Source organism: Oncorhynchus mykiss, chromosome 12 (assembly GCF_057628025.1).
Source record: "Oncorhynchus mykiss isolate SJ-2025 chromosome 12, ASM5762802v1, whole genome shotgun sequence".
Taxonomy (NCBI): Eukaryota; Metazoa; Chordata; class Actinopteri; order Salmoniformes; family Salmonidae; genus Oncorhynchus; species Oncorhynchus mykiss.
Window position 1 is genome coordinate 65711046 of NC_143033.1, and position 18363 is coordinate 65729408.

The 18363-nt window shown below is 42.9% G+C and overlaps 1 protein-coding gene across 1 annotated transcript; it reads right to left on the minus strand.

Annotated features, from left to right (window-relative positions):
- Positions 1-6673: 6673 nt before the first annotated feature.
- Positions 6674-11022, minus strand: LOC110537941 (ferritin, middle subunit). The gene is made up of 4 exons (XM_021624417.3): positions 10657-11022; positions 10203-10349; positions 7330-7455; positions 6674-7027 (listed from the first exon to the last, which is right to left on the minus strand). Exons 1-4 carry the CDS (start codon positions 10762-10764, stop codon positions 6872-6874), a joined length of 537 nt encoding a protein of 178 aa, XP_021480092.3. The 5' UTR covers positions 10765-11022; the 3' UTR covers positions 6674-6871.
- Positions 11023-18363: the final 7341 nt, after the last annotated feature.

Sequence of the window (18363 nt, forward strand, 5' to 3'; positions counted from 1 at the left end):
CGGCATGACGAGGTACTCATAATGCTCTGAGGTGGTACTAAACGCCGTCTTCCTCTCCCGGATATGCACCAGGTGGTATGCGCTCCTGAGATCCAGTTTTGTGAAGAAGCGCGCCCCCGTGCATTGACTCAATCGCCGTGGCGATAAGAGACCTCAATAATCAATGCACGGGCGCAGACCTCCATCCTTCTTCTTCACAAAAAATAAACTCGAGGAGACAGGTGACGTGGAGGACCGAATGTACCCCTGACGCAGGGATTCGGAGACATATGTCTCCATAGCCACCATCTCCGTTACGACAGGGGATACACGGGACTCCTGGGAAGTGCAGCGTCTACCTGGAGATTTATCGCACAATCCCCCTGTCGATGGGGTGGTAATTGAGTCGTCTTCTTTTTACAGAAGGCGAGAGCCAAATCGGCATATTCGGGGGGGATGCGCACAGTGGAGACCTGGTCTGGACTTTCCACCATAGTTGCACCAACGGAAACCCCTACACACCTCCCCGAGCACTCTCGCGACCACCCCGTGAGAGCCCTCTGTTGCCATGAAATGGTGGGGTCATGACAAGCCAACCAGGGAAGGCCCAGTACCACGGGAAATGCAGGAGAGTCAATGAGAAAGAGACTGATTCTCTCCTCGTGACTCCCCTGCATCACCATGGCCAGGGAGATAGTGGCTTCCCTGATTAGTCCGGACCCCAATGGTCGACTATCCAGAGCGTGAACTGGGAAAGGTCTAACCACAGGAATAATGGGGATCGCTAAACAAAGAGCGAGCGCTCTGTCAATAAAATTCCCAGCTGCGCCTGAATCTACGAGCGCCTTATGCTGGGAATGCGGGGAAAAATCAGGAAAACAAACAGGTACAAACAGTTGGACAACAGAGGACTCTGGATGAGAGTGGTGCAGATTCACCTGGGGTGACGCCAGAGTGCCCTGCCTGTTGCCTCGACTCCCAGAGGAACCTACCCGGCACCGACCGGCAGTGTGCCCTCTGCGGCCACAGATGGTGCACGAACTGGAACCATAGGCGGAAATCCCAGGGGGGACGGGGGAGACAAGACCCCCCCATCCTGGGAAAATATGATTTGTCCCCCCCAATATATCACTGTAAACATAACTATGTCATTTCAGTAATATTAATAATACGCAATGAAAGTACTTGTGCTGATTATAGACACTTAATAGCGCTTTTTTAAGTTTCAAAAGATTGCGACCCCCCGCCCTTTTCTTCACAATGGTTTGATCCACTGCCAGTTCTTTAGCTGGCAAGGTAATAGAGGGTTCGTATCTACTGTCCGAAAGGCACTCAATGCACGTTACTGATGTGAGGTTAATCCAGTCAATCGCGCCATATCAATGTTTCTTTTTAAAATGTTGGCAGGATTCACACACTAGCTGAATTTACAGAGCTAGCGCGCAAACTAAAGCAAACATTGACTATCAAGCTAGCTAGTACCTATTCCATTTATGTGGCGTCGTCAAAGATGGAATCTTTGCTATCGTCAGTTTATTCCAAGATCAGCATGCTGCTGTCGTGTTTCAAAGTCCCTGCGATAAGGTTAGCCATAAACTGAACAGAACTACACCCTCTTCTACCATTGTCTAAAATATATTTAATGGTCTCGTTGCAAAAGCTAAATTGTCGCCAGGGAACTTTTTAAATTTTTATTTCACCTTTATTTAACCAGGTATATACTGGACTGATAAGGAACAGTGCTATAACTATTATTATTAGTAGTAGAATTATAATGATTTAAACATTTGAACAAGTTGGGACAACCCTTCAGTTAACTACTGAAGGGTTAACTACTGTACCTATCAATTATCCAGTAGAAGTGATTAGGCTGTGTTACAGCTCTACTTTTGGTGTCCCCCTCAGGAATTGCTCTTGAGAAAATTTCATGTAATTGTCCCCTCCAAAGTTGATATCAGATTTTCGCGCCTGACTGGTGGGCGCTGGTCCACTCCAGAGGTCTCCCTGAGAGGCACGAGATGAGGGAGGACACCCTCTCTCTTCCCGAGGGAGCCGGGTAAACGGTGTCCAGGTATAGGTCCAGCTGTAACAGGAAACCCTGGCAACATGCCGCCTTCCCATCATACACCCCGGGAAGGGCGAGACGCATCCCACTGGGACCGGTTGCAGGAGGAGTGAATAGTGGAGGTTCGGTTTGCATTGTTGAAGGCGTTGGAGGACCTCCCTGTCTCTCCCAGCGGTCCAGGGTCTGGATAACTTGATCCATGATGGCACCGAGATGGTGGTTCACTTTCGCTTGCTCCTGGATGCGCTCCTCGACCCCTATACCAGGGGTATCTGTTCCTGCTGACTCCCTGACGGGTCGTGAATACTTTCAGGGGTGTTTAACTGGTGGCAGGAAAGTCAAACGCAGGAGAGCAGAACTTGGTGAATAGCCGGAGCAGTTCAATTTATAAAACTAATGGCTTACAAAACAACAAACACATGGGTACAAAACCTGTAGCGCACCAGTAAAACATAGCACAAGTACTTACAATAAACAATTCCCGACAAGGACATGGGGGAAACAGAGGGAAAATATACAACATGTAATTAAGGAATTGAAACCAGGTGTGTGCTAAAACAAGACCAAACAAATGGAACATGAAAAATGGATCAGCGATGGCTAGAAGACCGGTGACGTCGACCGCCGAACACCGCCCAAACAAGGAGAGGAACCAACTTCGGCAGAAGTCGTGACATAAAGGATAAGTTTGCTTGTTTGAAACTCATCACTGACAACTTTAGCATTTTAGGTAACCTTTCCCCTAACCTTAAACCTTTAATCTAAATCCTAATCTTAACCTTAGACCTAACCCTAACTTTAACCCCTAGCCTAGCTAACATTAGCCACCTAGCCACCGACCTACCGTTAGCCACAACAAATTGGAATTCGTAACATATCATATGTATTGCAAATTCCTAACATATTGTACAATTTGCAGTTCGTAACATATTATACGAAAAGGATGATGGACTTCCACAAATGAAAACATACCATACAAAACATATCATACTAATTAGAGTATCCCAGATTTACATTTACTACGTTACGTCTACCCCTGAGTCCAGGTTGTTCTAAGTGACCTTGTTTTAGCAGAAGGGCAAACAGAGCATTAAATTGCATTTTACAAAGTATTTTCTTAATTTTTTTAATGCAAATCTTTTCAGTAATGTTCAACCCAGAGAACATGTGTTAAGTTGTCACGACCGGGTCCATCATGTAACCAGCCGCAAAAAGTTATAAACAGTAAGTGATACTGTAAATAGTTATACATTAAATCAAATCAAATCAAATTTATTTATATAGCCCTTCGTACATCAGCTGATATCTCAAAGTGCTGTACAGAAACCCAGCCTAAAACCCCAAACAGCAAGCAATGCAGGTGTAGAAGCACGGTGGCTAGGAAAAACTCCCTAGAAAGGCCAAAACCTAGGAAGAAACCTAGAGAGGAACCAGGCTATGTGGGGTGGCCAGTCCTCTTCTGGCTGTGCCGGGTGGAGATTATAACAAAACATGGTCAAGATGTTCAAATGTTCATAAATGACCAGCATGGTCGAATAATAATAAGGCAGAATAGTTGAAACTGGAGCAGCAGCACAGTCAGGTGGACTGGGGACAGCAAGGAGTCATCATGTCAGGTATTCCTGGGGCATGGTCCTATGGCTCAGGTCCTCCGAGAGAGAGAAAGAAAGAGAGAATTAGAGAGAGCATATGTGGGATGGCCAGTCCTCTTCTGGCTGTGCCGGGTGGAGATTATAACAGAACATGGCCAAGATGTTCAAATGTTCATAAATGACCAGCATGGTCGAATAATAATAAGGCAGAACAGTTGAAACTGGAGCAGCAGCACAGCCAGGTGGACTGGGGACAGCAAGGAGTCATCATGTCAGGTAGTCCTGGGGCATGGTCCTAGGGCTCAGGTCCTCCGAGAGAGAGAAGGAGAGAATTAGAGAACGCACACTTAGATTCACACAGGACACCGAATAGGACAGGAGAAGTACTCCAGATATAACAAACTGACCCTAGCCCCCCGACACATAAACTACTGCAGCATAAATACTGGAGGCTGAGACAGGAGGGGTCAGGAGACACTGTGGCCCCATCCGAGGACACCCCCGGACAGGGCCAAACAGGAAGGATATTACATTACATAACTCTCAGTGCTAGAGGCGTCACTACAAACCTTGGTTCGATTCCAGGCTGTATCACAACCGGCCGTGATTGGGAGTCCCACAGGGTGGCACACAATTGGCCTAGCGCCGTCCGGGTTAGGATTTGGCCGTGATAGGCCGTCATTGTAAATAAGATTTTGCCTAGTTAAATAAAAAAAAGAACAAATTCTTATTTTACAATGACGGCCTACCCCGACCAAACTCTCCCCTAACCCGGACGATCCTGGTCCAATTGGTTCCCGAGTGGTGCAGCGGTCTACGGCACTGCATCTCAGTGAGAGAGGTGTCACTACAGTCCCTGGTTCAAATCCAGGCTGTATTACATCTGGCTGTGATTGGGAGTCCCATAAGGCGGTGCAGAATTGACCCAGTGTCATCCAGGATAGGCCATCATTGTAAATAAGAAGTTGTTCTTAACCGACTTGCCGAGTTAAATAAAGGTAAAAACTATATAATTATTTAATTCAGAAACATTTTTTAAAATGTTTTAAACACTTCTTTGCAGCTTTTGATGTTATTGATCATAATCTGCTGCTGGAAAAAGCATAAGTGTTATGGCTTTACATCCCCTGCTATATTGTCGATCTAGAGTTACCTGTCTAACAGAACACAGAGGGTGTTCTTTAATGGAATCCTCTCCAACATAATCTAGGTAGAGTCAGGCATTCCCCAGAGCAGCTTTCTAGGCCCCTTGTTGTTTCTATCTTTACTAATGACTTGCCACTGGCACTGAGTGAAGCCTGTGTGTCTCTGTATGCTGATGACTCAACACTATACACAGCCGGTGTAATCACTGCAAACCTTAAGAGCTGCAGTCAGTTTCAGAATGGGTTGCAAGAAATAAGTTAGTCCTAAATACATGAATTTCAAAAACTAAAGGCATTGTATTTGGGACCTAAAATTTAAACACTAAACCTCAATAAAATCGTGTAATGAATAATGTGGAAATGTAACATGTTGAGACTAAACTCATTGGAGTTACCCTGGATTGTAAACTGTCATGGTCAAAACATATTGATACAACAGTAGCTAAGATGGGGAGAGGTCTGTCCATAATAAAGCACTGCTCTGCCTTAACTATCAACAAGGTAGGTCCTTCAGGCTCTAGTACTGTCACACCTGGACTACTGTCCAGTTGTGTGGTCAGGTGCCACACACAAACTACTAGCACAACTCAGACACCAATGCATACCCCAGAAGACATGCCACCAGGTCTCTTCACAGTCCCCAAGTTTAGAACAGACTATTGGAGGTGCGCAGTACTACAGAGAGCCATGACATGGCTACTATTCCACATCAAGTAACTCAAGCAAGCAGTAAAATATTTAAAAACACAATAACAATCAAAATAGACACACACATGGATTTCTTGTTGTCGATATGTGGTAGAGTAGTGGCCTGAGGGTCAACGTGTTGTGAAATCTGTTTTGTAACGTTAATGTATAGAACTGCCTTTATTTCGCTGGACCCCGGGAAGAGTACCTGCTGCCTTGACAAGCAGGTAAAAGGGATCCATAAATGTTTGTTCATTTCAAGGAACATGTCACTTAGTCAGGTGCCATCTAGTGGCCATTTGGGTACTTCAGATTATCACAAAACTCAAACCCTCCGTGTGGCCTTATCACATTTAAAATCAAATGACAAAGCTGCAAAATATTACCCTAAATGAAAACCATTACTTTTTTTTTTTATGTTCTCAAATATTTTACCATGTCAGTATTTCATGGTTGTAAATGTTGGTGGCAGTTGTGTAAAGAAAAATGGATGAGTGGCAGAATTATTGAGAATGCCATTGTTGATCAAACACTTCAGGCTATTTTCCCCTTCAACCACCTGGTATATCCACTAAACCCATGTACTATATGGACACATGAAAAGTGGCAATATTTTCAGTTAAAGTATAAATAACCAAAATTAGGCTGCCTGTTAATTACAGAAGACTTCAGTAATTTTGGTAAATTACCAATAGCTTTGCAACCATATGACAGCTTCAATAAGCACTTTATGGTGAACGAGGGGCATTGTGATTATTCAGTTCTTTTGCTGGTAGAACTATTGGGCATCACCAACTGAAACAAAATTAGTCAATATTTAATTTGTCAGTAAGAGCCGAACTTCCCATCACTAGAGAAATACGGCATATGGATTTACCTCGAGGCTGTCTAATAACCTGTTGAGGTGCAGAGTTCAGGTCTACATTGACTGTAGTTACCCATTTCACTTTTATGGTAGAGTTGACAGTTGGGCACTTAATTGACATGGTGTCTGTCACATTTCTTGTAATAGTGCCCTCTGTGGTGAGACGTAATGTCCTTTATAAAACCTCATGTTGAACTTCTATTGTTATGACCCTCAGCCACTAGGAGGTCTCCAATTATCAGTATTTATCACTGGTATGAAGATACTCAGTAAGACGGAGCAAAGAACCTGAATAGACTGATACAACATCCATTACTACAGGTCAACACTTAAAACAACCTTTAGTGATATTTCTTTATTGTTTTACAAGATGCCTTGCCTCAAATACAGTAGTGTTGTCAACAGAAACACCAATGCTACAGCTGTGTTGCACTGCAACAGTTTAACACTCCCCTCCCTATAAATGCAAAGCCAGTAGGATCTATCAGAGAAGCCAGGAGTCCTGGTCTGAAGGCCGTAGTCTTGGGATGGAAGTAGTTTAGCTCTGGCCTCCCAGGGTGTGCTTGTCAAACAGGTACTCTGCCATCTTGTTTTTGACAGCATCCATCTTGGTGAGGTTGGTGATGTGGTCACCCAGCTTCTTAATGGCCTCCACCTGCTCATTCAGGTAATGGGTCTCCAGGAAGTCACACAGCTAAAGAGGGAAAACACAGGTCAGACAAGAGAATGACTACATACTACTGTAGATCCAGTAACACACAGGAGCCTGGTGGTAATGGCATAAGTGTAGATAATGAGGTGTTTGCAGCTGTCTAACTCCTGCATGACCTGCATTTTGTGTGTGTGTGTGTGTGTATAGTGGCATACACGAGTCTGGACTATTGTGTGCGTGTGAAGAGGCAGGTCACACAATCCTGTGTAATTAGTTAGCAGAGCGACAACAACCTGATCATCTCCTGAGACAGTACCTGTATTCTATGTGATGATATTACTTACATGGGGGTCAACCTTGTCAGAGGCAATCTTGTGCAGGTCCAGTAGGGACTGGTTCACATTCTTCTCCAGCTGCAGAGCACACTGCATGGCCTCCAGCCCATTGCCCCACTCATCACGATCTGGCTTCTACACAGGACAGTGAACACAGAAGGGTTATGGACTGCTAGCAGATGTTTCTATACATAATTAAAAGTCAACAGTTAAAATCAAAATCTGACAAACTGGAACCAATGTAAAAAGATCAAGCTGGAGTCATTTTAACAGTCAATATGAACAACCACATAAGCTGGAGTTTATGAAGCACATCATGGGTCCGGTGGGGCTCAGTCGATAGAGAATGGCGCTTGCAACACCGAAGGCTTCCAGAACCCCAGCTCAGAAAACACAACTCCTCAATCCTTCTCACGGATGGACCATTGCAGCAGACAACCACACAGGGTTACACTCCTATCAGCTTAAATCATTTTTAACAAGTGGCTCCATTGGGCAATTGAGTGGAAAAACATTGCCTGGAACAGCGAGTTCAGTTTACTGCACAGTCCCCAGACCTCATACCAATAGAGAATCTTTGGGATGAGATGGAACGGGCTGTTCACAGCATGACTATATCGCCGCACAATCTGCAGCAGCTTCCTGATGCCATCGTGTCAGCATGGACCAACATCCCTATGGAACATTTGACCCCTTGTAGAATGCCCAAAATAATTCAGGCTGTTTTGGAGGCAAACAGGGGTCTGAGTAGATGTGTTGAATCACTTAATTCGCACTCACTAGACTTTACCGCGACACACTACATAAGCCCACACACAAGCATAGTCACACATACTGATTGCCAAGTCACTTTAACCCTTACCTACATGTGCGTACTGTCAACTACCTTATACCCCTGCACATTGTCTCAGTACTTCTTGTATTTTACCTTGTTATTCTTTGCGTTACCATTTCCTTCTGTATTTAGCAAGTATCTCCTTAACTCTGCAGTGTTGGGAATGGTCTCGTAAATACGCATGTCACTGTAAAGTCGACACCTGTTGTATTCGGTGCAATAGACCAATACATTTTTTTTGAAACTGGGCAGTGAGCATATATTATATTAACATTGGGAGAGTTTGGATAGAGTAGATTGAGTTACACCCCTCGTGCTCTTTCAGTTCAGCGGTTATGACGGAATGGAGGCAGTGTGTTCAGGCTAGAGGTCGACCGATTAATTAGTGCCGATTTCAAGTTCATTACAATGGGAAATCTGTAAATAAATTACACTTTTATTTAACTAAGCAAGTCAGTTAAGAAAACATTCTTATTTTCAATGACGGCCAGGAACGGTGGGTTAACTGCCTCGTTCAGGGGCAGTAGATAGATTTTCACCTTGTCAGCTGGGGAGAACCAATCTTGCAACCTTACAGTTAACTAGTCCAACGCAATAACGACCTGCCTCTCTCTCCTTGCACTCCACAAGGAGACTTCCTGTTACGCAAATGCAGTAAGCCAAGGTAAGTTGCTAGCTAGCATTAAACTTATCTTATAAGAAAAGAATCAATCACAATCATTAGTTAACCACACATGGTTGATGATATTACTAGATATTATCTAGCGTGTCCTGTGTTGCATATAATCTGACTGAGCTTACAAGTATCTGACTGAGCTTACAAGTATCTGACTGAGCTTACAAGTATCTGACTGAGCTTACAAGTATCTGACTGAGCTTACAAGTATCTGACTGAGCTTACAAGTATCTGACTGAGCTTACAAGTATCTGACTGAGCTTACAAGTATCTGACTGAGCTTACAAGTATCTGACTGAGCTTACAAGTATCTGACTGAGCTTACAAGTATCTGACTGAGCTTACAAGTATCTGACTGAGCTTACAAGTATCTGACTGAGCTTACAAGTATCTGACTGAGCTTACAAGTATCTGACTGAGCTTACAAGTATCTGACTGAGCTTACAAGTATCTGACTGAGCTTACAAGTATCTGACTGAGCGGTGGTAGGCAGAAGCGTAAAAATTCATTCAAACAGCACTTTCGTGCGTTTTGCCAGCAGCTCTTCGTTGTGCGTCAAGCATTGTGCCGTTTATGACTTCAAACCTATCAACTCCCGAGATGAGGCTGGCGAAGTGAAATGGCTGGCTAGTTAGCACGCGCTAATAGCGTTTCAAGCTTCACTTGCTCTGAGCCTTGGGGTGGTTGTTTCCCCTTGCATGGGTAACGCTGCTTCGATGTGGTTGCTGTTGTCTTGTGTTGCTGGTTCGAGCCCAGGGAGGAGCGAGGAGAGGGACGGAAGGTATACTGTTACACTGGCAATACTAAAGTGCCTATAAGAACAAGGTTAATGAAATGCAAATGGTATAGAGGGAAATAGTCCTATAATAACTACCTAAAACTTCTTACCTGGGAAAATAAATAAATATATATATATATATACTTTCATATGTTCTCATGTTCTGAGCAAGGAACTGAAACGTTAGCACATACTGCACTTTTACATTCTTCAACACTTTGTTTTTGCATTATTTAAACCAAATTGAACACGTTTCATTATCTACTTGAGGCTAAATTGACTTCGATGTATTATATTAAGTCATAATAAGTGTTCATTCAGTATTATTGTAATTGTCATTACAAATATGATTATTTTTTAATCCGCCGATTAACCATATCGGCTTTTTTGGTCCTCCAATAAATCGGTATTGGCGTTGAAAAATCATAATCGGTCAACCTCTAGTTCAGGCCTAAGCAGTCAGGACATATAGATCAACCACTTGGTTCCAGGTAGAACCTTTTCAACCAGAGAACCCTCTACGAAGATGTTTACGTTCTTTTTTGTTGCGCAGTATACAAAGTAAATGTGTTTCTCGGCGGTCAGGTGCTCACCTTGATGTCCTGAAGGACAATGCGTCCACCTCTCTTGTTCTGGAAGGAGAGTAGCTTCTCGGCGTGCTCCCGCTCCTCGCTGCTGTTCTCCTTGAAGAAATGCGCGAAGCCAGGCAGAGCCACATCGTCGCGGGAGAAATAGAAAGCCTGGGTGGAAAGACAAAAGTGTGTTTAGAAACAACTGTCAAACAGGACGCATTCTATTAGTGAGGGATCGAAACATGATTGACACAGCAATATGATCCGGAAAATCATTAGCCGACTTTTTAACCTGCCAATTAACCTGTCAAGGAGATACGCTCTGTCCAAGGACATATTTATGAGCTTTATTTGAATGATACGTCTACCTCAAAGCTGTTAGTTGCCTAGGCGTACAGAAAAATATTTAAGCCCAGGCATAATAATAATAAAGCAAGAAACTGTTCCTCTTGGTAGCCAATTACAGTCTCCTTACCATTGAAGTGTAAGTATAGGAGGCAAACATCTCCATGTTGATCATCCGATTGATTGCAACTTCGCAATCGTGGTGATAGTTCTGGCGGACCTGAGACTCCATTTTCATTTTATATCAAAATTTACGGTACAAATATAGAGATTCTTAGATTATTTTACTAAAACAGTTCAAGTAAGTGTTACGTTATCAATCCGGAATGTTATATGGCGCTGGCAGAAGAGTTCCGTTCAATCACTGTTGAAGCAAAAAATTCTTCATGCGTCTTCCCAGAGTTGTGAACTAGAAGGAGCCTTGTTCGCTCTATTTATTGTTCCAAGCGGACCGCGTCAGTGAAATCCACCCTCTTCTTCGATGAGATTTAACGGCAGGTTGGCATCCAGTACATGTTGCATTACCGCCACCTACTAGACTGGAGTATAACTCCCTTATACTTAGCTTTTTTATATTTTTTATTAACAACCATACAACAAAAAATACAACAAATGCCCTACCATCTAACACTACACTCACAAAAAAAATAAAATAAATACCATACTCCACTATTTGCATCTATTTAGTCGTACTTCAGGCCAACAGCATGAAAGGATGGGACACTACCACTTAACACACCCTGTAACTCAAAATAAATCAAATCAAATTTTATTAGCCACATGCGCCAAATACAACAGGTGAAAATACAACCACCTCCGATACTTCGCCCTCATTCACTTCCATTTCTCCTCCTGTCTTCAACTCACTCTGTTTACACATTCTACCATTCTTCTTTAACAAACCATCTCGTTTTATCCCACCATTTTTAACCGACTCAAGCTCACCCTCTTCCTCCCTTTCTGTCTTAGACCTCCTCTGCCTCTCTTTTCCCCTCCATTCTTCTTCCATATTCCAAGTCAAATCAAATCCAATCAAATTTTATTTGTCAAATGCGCCAAATTCAACCTTACAGTGAAATGCTTACTTACAAGCCCTTAACCAACAAAGCAGTTTTAAGGAAATACATAAAAAAGGAAGAGATAAGAATAACACATAAGAGGAGCAGCAAATAACAATAGCTGAGCTATATGCAGGGGGTACCGGTACAGAGTCAATGTGTGGGGGCACCAGTGTCGAGGTAATTGAGGTAGTATGTGTATGTAGGTAGAGTTATTAAAGTGACTATGCATAGATAATAACAGAGAGTAGCAGCAGCGTAGAAGATGGGGGGGAGGGGCAATGTAAATGGTCTGGGTAGCCATTTGATTAGATGTTCAGGAGTCTTATGGCTTTGGGGTAGAAGCTGGTTAGAAGCCTTTTGGACCTAAACTTGGCGCTCCTGCTGTGCGGTAGCAGAGAGAACAGTCTATGACAAGGGTGTCAGGAGTTTTTTTAACAATGTTTGGGGTCTTCCTCTGACACCGCCTGGTATAGACGTCCTGGATGGCAGGAAGCTTGGCCCCGGTGATGTACACGCTCTGTAGTGCCTTGCGGTCGGAGGCCGAGCAGTTGCCATACCAGGCAGCGATGCAACACGTCAGGATGCTCTCGATGGTGCAGCTGTAAAACCTTTTGAGGATCTGAGGACCCATGCCAAATCTTTTCAGTCTCCTGAGGGGGAATAGGTTTTGTCGTGTCCTCTTCACAACTGTCTTGGTGTGCTTGGACCATGTTGGTTTGTTGGTGATGTTGACGCCAAGGAACTGATCCACTACAGCCCCGTCGATGAGAATGGGGGCGTGCTCGGTCCTCCTTTTCCTGTAGTCCACAATCATCTCCTTTGTCTTGATCACATTGAGTGTAACTCCCCTTCTGATAATACTGCACTTCTCCTGACATACATCTTGCTCTTGCCTTGTCAAGGGGCACCATTTAACCAGCTGTCACAATTTCCATTCAATCAGCACAAACCCCTCGGGCTTCACACAATCCAATTGTGCGCCGCCCTATGGGACTCCTGATCACGGCTGGTTGTGAAACAGCCCGGGATCGAACCAGGGTCTGTAGTGATGCCTCTAGCACTGATATGCAGTGCCTCAGACCGCTGTGCCACTCGTGAGCCCAATATAGTCAATCAAACTCAAATACCAATATTTTTCTGTATTACCTTAAACTCTTGATCTAGCTCTAACAGTTCAGAAAGTCACCACCATTCACGCAGGCTTGAGACAGACATTTTGGCTTTTGTAGAAATGGTATTTGATATACACCTTTCGGTTTCAAATGACATATTGTAGTTGACAAATGGTCTATCAAAGTTGACCACATTAGCCTCCAAATAACTACACAAAATCAGTAGCTACATACATCTAACCACACATAGGTTATTAAGCTAAAACTGTGAAGTGGAAAACGTTTTACAGCCAATGAAAATCAAAGACGACAGTTATAAAGTAACCTTCCTAACAACTTCAGTTCCCATGACCTGATCTTCCACAAATGTTGACAGGGTGCTTTCAGGGTGCTGGGTTATTGCTCAATACAGCCTTGTAGTTGAAACGTCATTGGTATTCATAAGAACTAGGTCTTCTGGGGCAGTATGCATCAAACGTCTCAGTGCTGATTTAGTTTCAGTTTTTGTCTTTTAGATCATATTGAATAACATTACATCTAATCCTATTCTGACAACAGGCTTGATACCTTTATACAGCCCCTGGTCTGTACTGGCCTAGTATGTAAGGTAGTGCCTCTACTCCAATTGTTTGAGAACAGAACCACCTTTTTCCTAATATGTAACCCAAAACAGGATCTATCAATCAGTTTGTCATAGCTACTATCTAGGTTCAGTGTTTGTTGAAAAATGATAAAGCTGCTTCAAATGTGGGTAAGGGTCTTCAACATAGACATAGAATCCGTGAAGTATGCGCCCTGCTCTCTGTTACTTTGATCAACTGTTCTAGACTGAACCTCACTTTATAGTGTAATGTTTTCATTATGAGCGCAAAGGTTTGGAGGCAATGAGACAAAGCCTCTTCAGACTGTTGGGAGTGACAGTAGACTTATGCTGAAAATTGTGCTACAAAAGGGCTGTGACATACTTCATAATTCTTTCTTTTTGGTGAAAATGACATCACTTTTGGACTAAATGATGTTTCATGCTTAAAGGATAAGTTTGCTTGTTTGAAACTCATCACTGACAACTTTAGCATTTTAGCTAACCTTTCCCCTAACCTTAAACGTTTAATCTAAATCCTAACCTTAACTTTAACCCCTAAACCCTAGCCTAGCTAACTTTAGCCACCTAGCTAACATTTGCCACCTAGCCACCGACCTAACGTTAGCCACAACAAATTGGAATTCGTAACATATCATATGTGTTGCAAATTCCTTACATTTTGTACAAATTCCAATTCGTAACATATTGTACGAATTGCAGTTTGTAACATTTCATACGAAATGGATGATGGACTTCCACAAATGAATACATACCATAGAAAACACATCATACTAATTGGAGTATCCCAGATTTACATTTACTATGTTACGTCCAGGTTGTTCTAAGTGACCTTGTGACCTTGTTTTAGCAGAAGGGCATATGTTGTTCTGCCCCTGATGAACAAGGCAGTTTACCCAATGTTCCTAGGCTGTCAAATTGATTTAAATTATTTATTTACTAACTAACTAAATGATAACACAGGATACACACACATGGTATAGGTTATTGATGATAAACTTAATACGATGAAAACAGGTCCCTAGTGGACTAACACCAACATGACTGCTTGTTTATCAAAAGAGGGAGGAGTAGAGAGAGGAAAAGGGAGAAAGAAAAATAGACAACACTTATACACTTGGAACTATGCTCACAGTAATCATAATACTTTGCACCCGACATGCCGCCCGTTTGAAGTAAGAAATAATACATGTATTTACGTGTTTGAATGTGTTCCTTCGTCGTTTATCTCTGTTGGACCCAGGCCAACCATCAGTCGCAAAAAGTACTATGATGAGTACTATGCGTGAATCGGGCCTTCATGTTTGAATTGCTGCAAAGAAACCACTACTAAAGGACACAAACAATAAGAAGAGACTTGCTCGGGCCAAGAAACACGAGCAATAGTCATTAGACCAGTGGAAATTTGTCCTTTGGTCTGGAGTCCAAATTGGAGATTTTTATTTCCAACTGCCGTGTCTTTGTGAGATGCAGAGTAGTTGAATGGATGATCACTGCATGTGTATTTCCCACTGTAAAGCATGGAGGAGGAGGTGTTATGGTGTGGGGGTGCTTTGCTGGTGACACTGTCTGTGATTTCTTGAGAATTCAAGGCACACTTAACCAGCATGGCTACCACAGCATTCTGCAATGATACGCCATCCCATCTGGTTTGGGCTTAGTGGGACGATCATTTGCTTTCCAACAGGACAATGACCCAACACACCTCCAGGCTGTGTAAGGGCTATTTGACCAAGAAGGAGAGTGTTGGGGTGCTGCATGAGATGACCTGGTCTCCACAAACCCCCGACCTCAACCAAATTGAGATGGTTTGGGATGAGTCGGATCAAAGAGTGAAGGAAAAGCAGCCAATAAGTGCCCAGCATATTTGTCTGTGCCCAACAATGTTTGTACCGTGATTTTTGCTGCTACCATGTTGTGCTGCTGCCATATTGTTGTCATGTTGTGTTGCTGCCATGCTATGTTGTTGTCTTTAGGTCTCTCTTTATGTAGTGTTGTGTTGTCTCTCTTGTCGTGATGTGTGTTTTGTCCTATTTTTTTATTTAATTTATTTTAATTTTTAGTCCCTGCCCACATCCCCGCAGGAGGCCGTTTGCCTTTTAGGAGGGCGTCATTGTAAATAAGAATTTGTTCTTAACTGACTTGCCTTGTTAAATAAAGGTTAAATAAAAAATAAAAAAAGCATATGTGGGAACTCCTTCAAGACTTTTGGAAAAGCATTCCAAGTGAAGCTGGTTGAAAGAATGCCAAGAGTGTGCAAAGCTGTCATCAAGGCAAAGAGTGGCTATTTGAAGAATCTCAAATCTCCTTCTCTGGTTCAGGCTGTTGAAAAGCTCCAGACTGCTTTTCAGTCACTTCAGGCCTCCCTTTATGGTCTAAAACTGGTCATGACCTAAATTCATGACCTTTACCAGAGCTAGAACTCTGCCAGAGAACATTAGCATTGTCACATCTGGAGGCTAATCCATTGAAAAAGTGTCATCCTACAAATACCTACAGTTGAAGTCGGAAGTTTACATACACCTTATCCAAATATATTTAAACTCAGTTTTTCACAATTCCTGACATTTAATCCTAGTAAAAATTCCCTGTTTTAGGTCAGTTAAGATCACTACTTTATTTGAAGAATGTGAAATGTCAGAATAGTAGTAGAGAGAATCATTTATTTAAGATTTTATTTCTTTCATCACATTCCCAGTGGGTCAAAAGTTTACATACACTCAATTGGTATTTGGTAGCATTGCCTTTAAATTGTTTAACTTGGGTCAAACGTTTTGGGTATCCTTCCACAAGCTTCCCACAATAAGTTGGGTGAATTTTGACCCATTCCTACTGACAGAGCTGGTGTAACTGAGTCAGGTTTGTTGGCCTCCTTGCTCGCACACGCTTTTTCAGTTCTGCTTACAAATTTTCTATAGGATTGAGGTCAGGGCTTTGTGATGGCCACTCCAATACCTTGACTTTGTTGTCCTTAAGCCATTTTGCCACAACATTGGAAGTATGCTTGGGGTCATTGTCCATTTGGAAGACCCATTTGCGACCAAGCTTTAACTTCCTGACTGATGTCTTAAGATGTTGCTTCAATATATCCAGTTACTTTTCCTGCCTCATGATGCCATCTATTTTGTGAAGTGCACCAGTTCCTCCTGCACCAAAGCACCCCCACAACATGATGCTGCCACGCCCGTACTTCACGGTTGGGATGGTGTTCTTCGGCTTGCAAGCCTCCCCCTTTTCCCTCCAAACAATGCAATGGTCATTATGGACAAACAGTGCTATTTATGTTTGATCAGACCAGAGGACATTTCTCCAAAAAGTACATTCTTTGTTCCCATGTGCAGTTGCAAACTGTAGTCTGGCTTTTTTATGGCGGTTTTGGAGCAGTGGGTTCTTCCTTGCTGAGCTGCCTTTCAGGTTTTGTTGATATAGGACTTGTTTTCCTGTGGATATAGATACTTTTGTACCTGTTTCCTCCAGCATCTTCACAAGATCCTTTGCTGTTGTTCTGGGATTGATTTGCACTTTTCGCACCAAAGTACGTTAATCTCTAGGAGACAGAACGTGTCTCCTTCCTGAGTGATATGACGGCTACGTGGTCCCATGGTGTTTATACGTGCATACTATTGTTTGTACAGATGAACGTGGTACCTTTAGGCATTTGGAAATTTCTCCCATGGATGAACCAGACTTGTGGAGGTCTACAATGTTTTTTTCTGAGGTCTTGGCTGATTTCTTTAGATTTTCCCATGATGTCAAGCAAAGAGACACTGAGTTTGAAGGTAGGCCTTGAAATACATCCACAGATACACCTCCAATTGACTCTAATTATGCCAATTAGTCTATCAGAAGCTTCTAAAGCCATGACATAATTTTCTGGAATTTTCCAAGCTGTTTAAAGGCACAATCAACTTAGTGTATGTAAACTTCTGACCCACTGGAATTGTGATACAGTGAATTATAAGTGAAATAATCTGTCTGTAAACAATTGTTGGAAAAAGGACTTGTGTCATGCACAAAGGAGATGCCCTAACCAACTTGGAAAAACGTAATTTAAGTATGCTCTCTCTAATTCTCTCTTTCTTTCTCTCTCTCTTTCTTTCTTTCTTTCTTTCTTTCTTTCTTTCTTTCTTTCTTTCTTTCTTTCTTTCTTTCTCTCTCTCTCTCTCTCTCTCTCTCTCTCTCTCTCTCTCTCTCTCTCTCTCTCTCTCTCTCTCTCTCTCTCTCTCTCTCTCTCTCTCTCTCTCGCTCTCTCTCTCTCTCTCTCTCTCTCTCTCTCTCTCTCTCTCTCTCTCGGAGGACCTGACCCCTAGGACCATGGCTCAGGACTACCTGGCATGATGACTCCTTGTTGTCCCCAGTCCACCTGGCCGTGCTGCTGCTCCAGTTTCAACTGTTCTGCCTGCTGATATGGAACCCTGACCTGTTCACTGTGATTACTATTATTTGACCATGCTGGTCATTTATGAACATTTGAACATCTTGGCCATGTCCTGTTATAATCTCCACCTGGCACAGCCAGAAGATGACTGTCCACCCCTCATAGCCTGGTTCCTCTCTACGTTTCTTCCTAGGTTTTGGCCTTTCTAGGGAGTTTTTCCTAGCCACCGTGCTTCTACACCTGCATTGCTTGCTGTTTGGGGTTTTAGGCTGGGTTTCTGTACAGCACTTTGATATATCAGCTGATGTATGAAGGGCTATATAAATACATTTGATCTGATTTGATTTAGGGGTGCCCATGGAGCTGGGGATCAGAAATGTCCCGTGCGAGAGAAGCAGGTTGAGGTTTCCAGTGTTAGAGTAACGTTAGTGCAGAAGTTGTCATATGCTGAGGCAGTTAAGAGGTAGAGGAAGATGGGTCAAGGGGGAGAGATCCAAAGAGGAGGGGTGTGAGTAGTAGATCTGTACCAATGCAGAGGGATAAACCAACAACTGATATATTTTTCAGTAAGATTGGAAATGTTTGGCATTTATAGTAATGGTATTTGGGTGTGCAAGACTTGACATCAGAAGAGTTTTATCTCTTATCTCTTATTCTTATCTGTATTTTTTTAAACTGCACAGTC